This window comes from Camelus bactrianus, chromosome 13 (genome assembly GCF_048773025.1).
Source record: "Camelus bactrianus isolate YW-2024 breed Bactrian camel chromosome 13, ASM4877302v1, whole genome shotgun sequence".
Classification (NCBI taxonomy): domain Eukaryota; kingdom Metazoa; phylum Chordata; class Mammalia; order Artiodactyla; family Camelidae; genus Camelus; species Camelus bactrianus.
In genome coordinates this window covers 72,627,621-72,640,050 of record NC_133551.1, presented here as the reverse complement: position 1 = coordinate 72,640,050, position 12,430 = coordinate 72,627,621, and the positions used below count along the sequence as shown (strand labels likewise).

General features: G+C 42.4%; 2 protein-coding genes across 4 annotated transcripts in view; both read left to right on the top strand.

Annotated features, from left to right (window-relative positions):
* Window positions 1-12,281, top strand: part of CENPS (centromere protein S) — a 15,987-nt gene extending 3,706 nt beyond the window's left edge. The window contains exons 3-6 of one of the 3 annotated variants that reach the window (XM_045518552.2): window positions 511-544; window positions 4,388-4,454; window positions 6,129-6,305; window positions 12,144-12,281. In XM_045518552.2, the coding sequence (XP_045374508.1) occupies window positions 511-544; window positions 4,388-4,454; window positions 6,129-6,269 (242 nt within the window). In that variant the 3' untranslated portion in view covers window positions 6,270-6,305; window positions 12,144-12,281. The other 2 variants (XM_010957558.3, XM_045518553.2) reach the window with 2 other exon arrangements.
* On the top strand, window positions 6,703-12,430 carry CORT (cortistatin). Its single transcript, XM_010957559.3, has 2 exons — window positions 6,703-11,108; window positions 12,144-12,430. Exons 1-2 carry the CDS (start codon window positions 10,974-10,976, stop codon window positions 12,363-12,365), a joined length of 357 nt encoding a protein of 118 aa, XP_010955861.1. The 5' UTR covers window positions 6,703-10,973; the 3' UTR covers window positions 12,366-12,430.

The window sequence follows — 12,430 nt, the reverse complement described above, 5'->3', positions numbered from 1 at the left end:
ATATGGAAAGCCCAGAGGTTGATTTTGCACTAACGCGTGGGCTTCAGTACCTTTTTGTTTTGTTGTGTTTTTAAACTGCCTGGAACATTAGACATTCCATTTTTAATTTCATTGCTTTATAACTTTTTAATGTCACCCACCGTTTATTTGACAGCTGAACTTACAGCATTGATATTTGCTTGACTTCAGAGGAGATTAATGTCCTCACAAACCCAAACCTGTAGCAAAATTTTAAGTTAAGGGATAGTTTCTAGGAAGGAAGGGTGTAGCCACAATTACCAGAAGCTTATAATGAAGGGTGGTGGGTGCCACGGAGGACCAGGAGGTCATAATGAATACAATGGCTAACAGCTCCTGTCCAGCGATAGAGCTGCTGAAGGGCCTCCTCTTACGTTCAAAAGAATTTGTTGTATTAGTCACTGGACTTACTGTAGACCTTGCGATTTCACTTTTCTCCTTCTGCAGTAAGATTGAGATATGGTAGCTAAAGCACATCTCTTTCTTTTTCAGAAAATTTTGCCAGAGACCTTGAAATGTTTGCAAGGTGGGTAGAGAGCTTGATTGTCGGATGCTGTGTTTGTTTACAGGCTATTGATAACTCTCCATCTGGTGGTGAATTTCAGGAGAGCGGTTTGCTTCCCCCCCCTGTATTTTGTGGAGGCTCAGTCTCTAATCATGATCTTGCAAGAATGTAACATCTGCTTTAATCATGTCCATTCAGACTTGATTTGGCATTTTTTGAAGTTTCCCAAGTATTTTTTTTGTTAACCAAACCGACATCATTCAGTTCCGGGTCAGAAAGGTATGAATAAGTTCCCAGGACACTGGATGAGCCCGGTGTTCGTGCTTTTAAGACCATTTCTGCGGGTGGTGCGATGCTGGGGCGTGAGGATGGGCGTCTGGACCGGGTGCCCAGGCTGGGCTGGGCTGTGTCATGTTCTGAGGTGACGCTCGCTGGGGTAGAGGTAATACAGCCCGTGTCCCCATCGGGCCTGCATTCGCCGCGCTTGTTACCAGGGAGACGCACGCTCCTTGAAAAGTGGGTGACTTGCTTTCAGCTGGTAAAGCCTTAGCTTTTATAGGTGATTTATGCTCATCTCTTCAATTAGTACCTCAGGTAATTGAAAACAATTGCAACAAATTGCTTTTACGAAGCAATTTGAATGACGAAGGCCTGAAAGGGCTAAAGCTTTCCAGTTTGCCCCCACTTCTGATTTGGTGCCAGCCTCTCCCACACCCCATACTTTTCACCTTGCTCCTATTAGCTCTTTGTTTCTCCAGTGAATATTCTGAATGAATTAAAGCCGTAGGTTCTCAGAGGGCAGGCTCTAAATCTTTCCCATTTCTGTGTGTGTGAGTCCCTAAAAACTGCTTAGCATCTTCAACTTGGCCAAAAGGATAAGGATAATATATGGGATGCTGATAGCTCAGACGGCTTATCAGTGTTAATTCAGGGGGTTGCCCCTTACCTGGGCCCCATTATCCCTCCACCGCCACCCCGAGTCTCATGTGAAATACATTTATTACCTTTACTTTTCATTTCTTTTCTTTCTTTCTTTAAAATATGAGTCCTTTATATAACAAAAGAAGACCAAAAAATGTAAATAAGTAGACAAATGTTACTTGATTTGAACATAGAGATTATCAGTATAGATCAGGGTTTTTCCACCTCAGCACTATTGACATTTTTGACTGGATAATTCCTTGTTGTGGTGGGGACTGCCCTGCACATTGTAGGGTATTTAGTGGCACCCCCGGGTTCTACCCACTAGCTGCCAGTTGCAAGCCCCCATTTGTGACTTTTCTTGCCATTTCTATATTAGCTGTGGGAAAAGAGAATGACAAATTTTAAATATGTCTGTAAAAACACTAGAAATAAAAATGAAATTAGAACTATTTAGCATTGTAACACATTAAGCTTTCAGGTACTCTTTTTTAATAATTACATTGAGAAATCGATTTCCTTTTGCTGGGTACCTGGGGGAAGTGGTGTGTGGGTATCACTTGGTCTGTAAGCTCCACAAGGAAGGACATCATCTTTAAGTAAAGGAGTCTGTGTAAGGGCTGATAGCTGATGTTCCCTAAGCGAGACCGTCAGAGGCTTTACTGAGAGATGCTTCGTCTTCCGTGTTCAAGTGTGTACACACTGTGCTCCTCAGACTTCCTCCTAAGAACCCTGGGTGAGCACAGACGCGGACTTTCTTTGAAGACTTGTCCTTTGTCTTAATTTTACGTTCATTTTCAAAATATTACAGTTTCTTCTATAAAAAAATCCTGTTTTAGGAGAAGAGGGTATAGCTCAAGTAGTAGAGTGCATGCTTAGCATGCACGAGGTCCTGGGTTCAGTCCTCAGTACCTCCTCTAAATAAATAAACTAATAAATAAATAAATAAATAAAAATAAACCTACCCTCCCCAATCCTATTTTAAAGTTTTATCATGAGTAAAATTGACATTCCCAGAAGATCAACTTTAACTTATGGCTTTGAGTTTTCCCTATGACACAGTCCTTGCTCCTAAAACTATGATTACCCCAGTTTTAGAAGTCTGAAATATGTACTGTTTCAGGTCAGCTACGTATTAAATAGTCTTTGGAGGCTGGGAACCTAGCCAGTATTTGTAACATTGTTTCTCTGAGAAAATGTATTTAAATTGTAAATACTGAATTCACCTATAAACTTTGGAAAATCATCTCCCAATTTGAGTTGTGAATTTCCTTTACTTGACTTTGAAATCTCTAGTCACCTAATATTGTTCATATGGTAAAGATGAAACATTTTGAAGAAGAGAGCTATTCAATAGTAAATTCTAGACACATTTTGGGAATAGTCTTTAAAATCTCCTAAAAGTGCTATATGAAAAATTGCTTTGTTACTTTCCCTGGAGTGATTTTCTCGAGCCAGAGGTTTGATTTAGGAGAGTCTGTGAAGTGCAGAGGCCGGCATAGGATATACCTGCCCCTCCATCTAGGGAAGTGGTACCATCAAGACATGGTATAGAGAAACCCGATGACAAGCCCCGTGGTGGAGAGGACTGACTCTGTTGTTTCTAAATGCTTCCTTGTGAGCAGACAAGCTAACCTTACTCTGTAAGCTCTGTGAGTTCAGTGTGCTGCTTCCTTTTACTTACCCCTCTTCCAGCACTTTGCAGGCAGAGAATACGGACAGAGCAACCTGAGGTTGTGACTGAGATGAGGGCCACTGGGTGTCCGTGGCAGTTACTGTCCTCCACACAGGGCATCTGCGGAGGGCTTTGTGCTTTGTGGCTGCTGGTACATTCCCTGTCTGACATTTTTTCCCTCTCCTCTCTGCTGGTCCTGGCAGGTGGCTAATTAGAAGTTATCTTCTGACACGGATATTATCTCAGGACAGGCAGATACTGTCAATCATGATGAGATGACACCTGATAGTCTCACATTTAGCAGGATGTGAAGGACTAATTTGGCCAAATTATAGAGTCTAATTTCTGTGATTTTATCTTTAGCTCAACAGATATTCCATGAGGACTTACCACGTGCTGGCCACTTTGATAGTTATTAAGGATACCAAGATTTCTACTTACTCCTAATTACAAAGTTCTTATTTTTGGAGGAAGCTAGAAATGGCAAGAAAGGGTGTAATTAGAGTAATAAATCATTGAATAGCACTTATTACCTCAAGTTACCTTTTAAAGCAAAGATAAGAGGACTGGAACAAGAATTTAAGTCGATATTTAAAGGATGTTCTTTGTTCTCACTGGGCTGTTGTCGAGGAGAAGAGCATTATGTTCTTGGTATAAATGAAGCCATGCTTCATGGAAATTCTCTTTATTCTTCTATTTAATGTCTCTTTAAGCGAAGATGCTCTTTGTATTGTGAGCTTTGGGCCATTTTCTCTTTTTTAGGGAATCAGGTGGGGAGGAGGTAATTAGGTTATTAGTTATTTTTACAGGAGGTACTGGGGATTGAACCCAGGACCTGGTGCATGCCAAGCATGCACTCTGCCACTTAAGCCCTATCCTCCCCATTTGGGCTGTATTCTCTCTTCACTGAAGGTGCTTCACTGACCTGCTCCTTGCTTTTTCTATGGCACTTGCTGTGACCGTTTGGTCAAGCAGGTCATTTGGGAAGGTTTAGTGCCTCATACTCCTTTCATACTCTTCAGGCACCCTTGGCCCTTAGTTGGAGGTGGACAGATGGGCTTCTGCTTTCTCTGTCTTTTTATTTAATTGGTATCTTGGCTCATCACTTAAGTCATTTTTGTGTCAGTGTTGCTCAGTGACCTGAATCTGAAAAGATGAGCTACTTAGAGATCCTTGCTAGTGTGAAGTCTGGCCATGAACTTCTGTGTTGCATCAAAACTTTAAATAATACCAAACATTTTGGTGAATTGTTTCTGCCCTTTCTACAGACATGCGAAAAGAAGCACAATTAACACTGAAGATGTGAAGCTCTTAGCCAGGAGGAGTAATTCACTGGTGAGAGATGAGTTTCTCCCCTCACTCCCCTTTCCCATCAGAATACATTATTCCCAATTAATCACTTGCAGCCATGAAGTGATTCCCTAGGGCACCTTGCATTAAAAACTAGAGATGCTCTAACCATTCAGACCTGCCTGTAATTTATGGTCTTGCTTTTCATTATGATGGATCTTGCTAAGCCAATTTGAAATTTTCTAATCAGCACTCCCTGAATTTCACAGTTTGCCTTTTCTGTAATATCTCAAAACTTGGTCCCATGTTTCATCTAGAACACGATGTCAGAGACAGGTCACAGGCTACAGTGTGTGAGGATGGCTTCATTATGGCGCCCACAGTTCTGACGGGCCAGGTGTGGAAGGAGTATCTGTACAGCTGAGATGTGCAGGAAGCTGAGCATGTTTTCTATCTTCTAGAAGTCATCTCGACCAAGTCCTCGCTTCACAGGTGATGCTGTGGTCATCTTGGCTAGTGGCTGTGGCCGATGGCAAGTCTAGGGCCCCTGTGAGGTTCTCGACTTAGTCTAATCCTCGCAGTTAAGATACCCTGCGTTCCTCCCCGGAACGTGGTCTCCACGAGGGCAGGGGTTTGTGTCTCTTTCTTCTCTGCTCCGTGTGCCGTGCCTAGAACAAGGCCTGGCCCATAGTGGGTGCGAAGTCGTTGTTGAATGGATCAGTTTGTATAGCACTTGAGAGTTTACAGGGGACTTCTACAGGTAGGTAATATTTTACATGTATTATTTAAAGCTCACAACCACCTTATGAGGGTTTTTATATAACACGACTAATTAGCCCCATTTTGCAGGCTAGGCCACTGGAGTTAAGTAGCTTCCCAAAGTTAGATGTGAAGTTTTCTGGCTGACAGCTGAACCTCAGCCTTCTAACCCTGAATCTAGTGCTGTTTGCTCTGGGCTCTTTTCTGTCTCTGTTCTTCAAGTAGCCTTCCTCCAGAGTTTAAGTCAAGGATAAACATGATACAATCCCTAAGTAAAATCGCTCAGGTGCCTGGTGGTGCTGGGTGTCAGTGGAAAAGACATTTCTCTCTCCACATAAATTGTCGTAACTGTTACTTGGTCAGTTTCAGTGAGCAGTTTCTGTCTTTTGCCAAGAAATCGTCAATACAGTTTCATCTTGGAATATTAATTAGGAAGCTGTCTGCTTATTGCATATTTGTCTACCTCAGAATATTGTTTTTATTTTGGACTTTTAATTTTTCTTTTCATCCGACAGAAGCATATTACTGAAGGATCGTAGCTACTCTTGTGTGTTTGACCAAATCTTCCCTGAGGGCAGGGACCTTGTCTTATTTCCCTTGTATCCCTGGTATCTGGTACATAGTAGTTGCTCAGTAATTTTAGCTGGATAAATTTAGGGGGATGTTGACTGTATTTGTGCTTTGTAGAATATACTTGTGATTGACGTGCCTTCAGTAAGCTCCAAGTTTTAACTCTTTTGATTACTCGAGGAACTCCTGCTTGTTTGGTAGGATATGTGAGTTGCAGTGAATTGACTTTTGTAGTTGATTCTTCCAGAAAAAATTTGGAGCTCTATTTATCTCTAAGGAATGTAACCCAGGGTGGGAGTGCTTGAGAAAGGGTGTATATTTTTTTTCCTTAGGTTTGTAAATGACTTTACAACTAGAGAAAAATGTAATTAAGAAAAATTTTTTTTGTAGCTAAAATACATCACAGAGAGAAATGAAGACATTGCTCAGTTTAACCTGGAACGAAAAGCAAAGAAGAAAAAGAAGCTAGAGGATGAAAACAAAAATTCAGTGGAGCCAGCAGAGGCTGGTGCAGTGGAAAGTGAGGATTAAACTCTGTCACCATTTGGAAAAAGCAGCCTTCAGCAGGTAGAGCCACCAAAAACACTTACTGCCAAAAAAGGGAATTTTGAAAGTGGAGATTTAAAAAAAAAAGGCTAGGAGGCTTTTTGTATTGTATTCTCCAAGTCATTGACTGCAAAATCTATTTTTAAAAGAGAACTGGAAACTCTTAAGCAAAATACTCCCCCGTCTTACTGAAGCACATGAAAAAGGCGAGCGTTTGAATGGTATATATTAGAAATTGTATCTATTGCAATTAATAAAATTGTGTTAGCAATTAAATATGGTCAACTTTTTCTGACAAAAATCATAGTTATTTTTTCATTCTTTTGCATAATTTTGCAGGCTGACAATCCCTGAAAGATGACTAAAGCTATATTTATTTAGTTCTTTTGATTACAAATATTGTTTTTTAAACCCATGTCACTTGTGATCAGAAGGTAAAAGGGTGAATGTTTGGAAGTGGTCCTTTTTACTTTTTAAAAGGTGATTTTCTCCAGGAACAGAGTTTATGTGACTTTTCTCTGGCTATTTTGTAATTAAACTATGGGCAGAAGTTTTGCTTGAGAGGAAAATCTAGACTCCTCCTCCAAAACACCTCAGTGTGTGTCCTCTGTTGTAGTTTGTGAGAGATGATGCTTCCGGGGGTCCCAGTACTGCTGTCTTCTCACTGGGGTTTCTTAGAGGTCCATGGTGTGCCTTTTCCCCACTGAGCAACAGAGGTAAAGAAAAGGGACTGGCATTTACAGAGTCCTCTGCCTGCTGCTCTGAGGGCTCCAATGGTACCTCCCTGGATCTTCACGATTTTTTTCAGGGTTTATCTGATTATCCCCGTTTTACTGTTAAGCAAGCTGAAGCTTGAAGAGGTTAACCAGCCACCCAGGATCTACTGACCAGTAGAGATGCTATTCACATCCAGAGTGCTGACTCTTGGCGGGGCAAGAGCGAAAAGGATATGCATTTCTGGGTAGAATTTGTACCATCCATGCCTAGATATAGTCAGCAAAAGATACCCCAGAGCCTGTCTCTCAAAAGGAGATGCTAAGCTCATGTCATACTCAAGCGTTGAATTCAAACTTCACAGTCCCATGATCTGATATTCGGATCTCAGATAATAATTGTAACATCTGTGTGTCACATCAGTGAAAGAAAAGGGAATCAGAAAGCCTGCCCTCCTTATAGTACCTTCCAGCCTAAGATGTGCGTGTTGGCAGTTTCATTTTCAGATCAGCTCTCTTTGAATGCCTCATCAGGGAAAGTTTGGAGAATAGATGCTATGGACTTTCTAAAGGTTGGCAAATCTAGATTTGCAGCCTGGTTTGGCAGCTCTTGTAGCTGTATGCCTTTCTGAAACTTTGTGTTCTTATCAGTGAAATAGGTTAAAAATGCCTCAAAGCAATGTTATACGTGACAGTAAGAGAAAATGGGTGGGACCGTTGTAATGCATCTTGTTTTTATAGATTTCTGTAGTCGGTATACACATGACTCGAAATGGTGAACCTGTGTGCCCCAAGGGTGTCCTGTCTCTGATTAGAAGGTTGAGGGGGCACCTTCCAGTTGGAGTGGGTATTTTGACGTGAAGTTTTCTAGCCAGTTGAGAAAGTTGACTTGGTGTTCGTATAATCTTTTGGTTTATTTGGTATATTTATGTATAACCTGTTTATATTTTAGACAAGTGGTCTTACAACACATTTTTCAGGGATTATAACACAGAGGTGGTCAGACTTTGTAAGGAATAGCTGATTCTGCTCCCTGTGTTCTCAAGAGCTCCTCTTCCCCCCTACATGTTCCAGTTAGGGTTTAGTCTACTCTGGAATGTCCAAGGTGATGTTGGTCATCCTTTGCAATTCCATCTTTGCTGATGGTTGGCAGAAAGGCGTTGTAGAGAGCTCTTCCTCATGGGCTTGCTTCATCAGAGTCCTGGAAGCTCGTCTGAACCTCAGCTGGACTTACTAACCGTATAACCAGATGATTGACCATATAAAGCAGCAGGTGTCTTTGAAATAAATGTGGCCTGGGAACATAGTTGGGGGCAATTTACATTTATAATATTTGTTGTCTTCCTTGTTACACCACTTCCTCAAAAAAGAAATAAAAGATCCTGTGTTAATTTTTTTATTACTGAAATTAACGAGCCAGGGAAACGTCACAGCATCCCCTTCTGCACACAGCAGCAGCTCATGCTCAGCTGATATCTTGAAACCTCGATGTCCAGGAATGGCTCATCTGGGCATGCCTATTCCTTTTACTGAAATGCAGACTCCATAGATAACCCTTTGGGGTCATTTAGTCCAGTTTCCCACCAAGGAGGAACCCCTGCTACAGCACTGCTGACGATTAGTTCCCCAGGCTCTGCTGAACTCCTCCAGGGGCGGAGCATCCTTTCTGTTGTTGGACACTTGATTGTTGCAGGTTTCTTCTGTATATGGAGAAGAGTCTTCCACCTTCTTTCTGCGTCCTAGTTCTCTGCCTTTTAGAATAGGCAATCTTCCTTTTTCAAAATAATTCAGGACTGAGTTCCTTTTAATCAAAGTTCCCATTGTACATCTTTTCAGAAACATTGTTACATAAAACATTAGATTGTCAGCTCCCTGCAGACAGGCTTTGGGGTGGTGAATAGCAATCACTCAGTGCCTTGCGTAGTGCCCCGTGATTGCTTGTACCCTGGAGTCTAAGATGTGTTGGGGGATAAGGAGGAGCCCTTGCTTAGATTTCATGGCTCTGACCATGGAGTTCCAATGTCCCTTCTTCTTTATGCTGTGGAGGAGTAAGGACTAAGGATTTAGGACATCTTAATAACAGTTCCTAACATGAGTGCCTCCTGTGCGTTCCACTTATGTTAGGTGCTTTAAGTCATCTATACTTGGTCCTTACAACAATTCTGTGAGGTAGACAGTAGCTACTGTTTTTGTGCCCATTTTATAGATGAGGAAACGGAGGCCATAGAGAGGTTAATTTAATGGCAAAACCAGGATTTTAGTCTAGAGCCCTCACCTTGAAGTACTAAGATATGTTGTTGCCACCTTGAAAACAGCCAGGAATAAGACCAGGTGCAGGTTTCCGCAGCCTGCAGCATGTAACCCTCCTTGGCTCACTTACTGCTTGCAAGTTTACTTTTCATTTGCAGAGTATGTATCTTGCCCCTTAGCTAGGCTGTAACGGCTCTGTTGGGATGGATGGTGTGGCTTCTTTCTAGTTCTATGTAGTATATACCAGCTGCTAAATGCCTTTTGAGTGCGGCGAATGAAATCTGCAAAAGACACTAAGGATATAAGAAGCTGGCTGAGGTGCCATGACTTTCTGCAAGAATATCTAAAAAAATTTTTTAATACCATTTGTGGAAATTATCTTGAGCAAAAAAGTTACTTTGGTACCAAAAAAAAAAAAAAGGACTAAGCAACATGCAGTGTGTGAGCCTTGGGTTATCAGGCCACACCGATTTTACCTAGGATCTTAAATAGCAAATCTGCCATGAAATGAAATTTAAGATTGAGATTTCCCTTGTGAAGGGCTGTGAACCAGGACTTTGGAAAACTGAGAACTTCGATGTTCACTTCTGGAAAGAGCTGTCAGTTCTTTGGTTGCTTTACTTTCATTTAGAATCTTGCCTTGGATATTGGTCATCTTAGTAGGTTTGTGGTGGAGGTTTCAGATTTTCCTAGCTGTCACAGTCAGTGAAGAGGTGCTGTGCATTTGTTTGTGTGATTCTGAACCTGGGACCTATCGGGAAAGGGCAGGAGGTGGTACGGAGGGCTTCACGTTCTGGACTCCTCAGCAGTGGTTCTGTCATCAGGAGAGCAAGCCCCAGGAGCTGGCCAAGTGCAGGGCAGTCACTAAGAGAGGTTTTACACCTGACACACACACAAAACAATATTTGTCCTCACTCAATATGACGCACTCTGATTTCTGTTTCATTCAAAACAAAAGTGAGTGGTCAGCAGCAGTTCGAAAAATACTGGACTTGAACCTGGCGACTCCAGTGTTGGCATCACCCAGGATCTTGTTAGAATTGCAGGATTTTGGCTCCTCTTTCTACCTACTGCATCAGAATCTGCATTGTAATCTTAATAAGGTGATCTGGGGACACATCACAGTTTGAGAAGGCCTGGGCAGGAGGACCGTGTCTCTGGCCTACTGGGCTGGGAGGCAGTGCTGGGGAACAGTCACACTCAGGTCACCCTTGCCTGCGATTTACTGAGCCCAGTGGATGTTCTCAGTGGCTCCCTGAGCCCTCATTGTCTCCTTGTTTCTTCTGCCCAAGCAGATTCAGTCATATTTTAATGTGGGCAAAATTGCAGATTCCAAGCTCCTTATCCAAGGCTAATTTTGTATTATGTTCAATCACTTGGTTTTGTTCTCATGGCTTCCTGCTTGCTAAAGGCGTAATTACGAGGAGGTAGAACTTCTTCAGAAGCAAGTGCACATGCATGCCAAAGTAAGAGCAAATCCACTCTAAACACAGGAAAAGATCTCAGGCTTTAATGAAGGGGTTAAGTCCAATCCAAAAGCACTTTTGTGGGCACTGATTGCTCAGGCTTATGCGTCACTGCTTGAGTGTGAGGGAAGAGGGGGTACCAGGCTTTAGACAGGCTTATGTACAAAAAAACACCTGCAGGCTGAGCTTAAAATACTCTCCAGTCTCCAAAGAAGAGACTCAAGTCCACACAACACTGATTTTGGGGGCTGCCAAGCAGGATGAGCAGCTGCAGAGCTGGAGAGTCATGCCAGTCAGCCTGCAGGATGCTGCCGCCCCTCTGTCTGCTGCTGCTGCTCTCAGGGGCCACCGCTGCCCTTCCCCTGGAGGGCGGCCTCGCCGGCCACAACAGCGGGGTGAGTAGTCCGGCTCAGCCGTGTGCTAACCTACTTTGGGGCTGTCTCTTTCCGTGGCGTATTTGGCCATCCCTGTGGATTCCCCAGCCTCTTTATGGCTAAACGTCTGTACAGGACAGACTGCAGGACTGGACTTCATAGCATGCCCCTCAGCTGCCCTGTGGTGCTATGGTGTCCACACAGACCATTGATTCTTGTTTACCTTCAATTGTTAGGAAGTTTGTTAGAAAGCTCTGAAACTCAAGCAGAGCATCTTCCAGCTAGTGATCTCCGTCTGCTGGTCTTTGAAGAATTAAGTGATTACACCAGTCTATTACAGTGCAGTCACAGAGCTGCTATGGTGGTGCTAGTCACACATACCTCTATAATCTTAATTTATATATACACCACATCTTCTCACTGGCTCAGATTAATTGACATCATTACATTTTCCATTGTGAGACTTTGTAACTTCATGAGGTGATTTATTTTTCTCTTTTTTCCATTTTGAAAAATTTCCAAGAAACAGTACGTAAAGTTGACCATTAAAAATGGATTTTTCTCTGAAATTATCCGATGAGTTCCAGACAAGTCATTTATCATCAGATTACTCTTAGAAGCTTTCTAAGGAGTTTGAAAGGCCAGAGTATAATGTCTCAATCTGATCTGTCTTGAAAAGCAATTTGTGGACAGCCAGGAGTAAGACCAGTGATGGAAAAACCAAGCTACATTAGCCTGATCCACCTGGGGGGCTTCCTCGTTGCCAGTCACTTGTCAGGGAACATGATAGATCTCCTGACCTCTTCTAGTTAAGGACCTAAGCAAAGATTAGGGGCAAAACAAGCAGATTTTTTTCCCTTGATTGAAAATTTTCAACTTTTTCTTTTCTTTAATTAGAGTAATTTCATTAAGGTGTTAAGTTACTCATCCTTTAAATGGAAGTGTGATTTATTGTTCTGGAGCATCTTTTTTTTTTTTTTTTAAAGGAAGGAATTATGTATCTTTTAATGCTGGCAGAACCAGATGGTTGACTTTTCTTTCCTTTGTCCCCTAAAGCATATGCAGGAAGTGGCAGAAATAAAGAAAAACAGCTTGTTGACTTTCCTTGCGTGGTGGTATGAGTGGACCTCCCAGGCGAGTGCAGCGCCCTTCACAGGAGGGGAGGTCAGGGAGGTGTCCAAACGGGAGGAGGGCCTGCCGCCCCTTCAGCAGTCCATGCGCCGAGATAAAACGCCCTGCAAGAATTTCTTCTGGAAGACCTTTTCCTCCTGCAAATAAAACCCCAGCCATGATTACACACACGAAGAAGTGCAGACGGATCTGAATAAAGTATATTAAGCAGC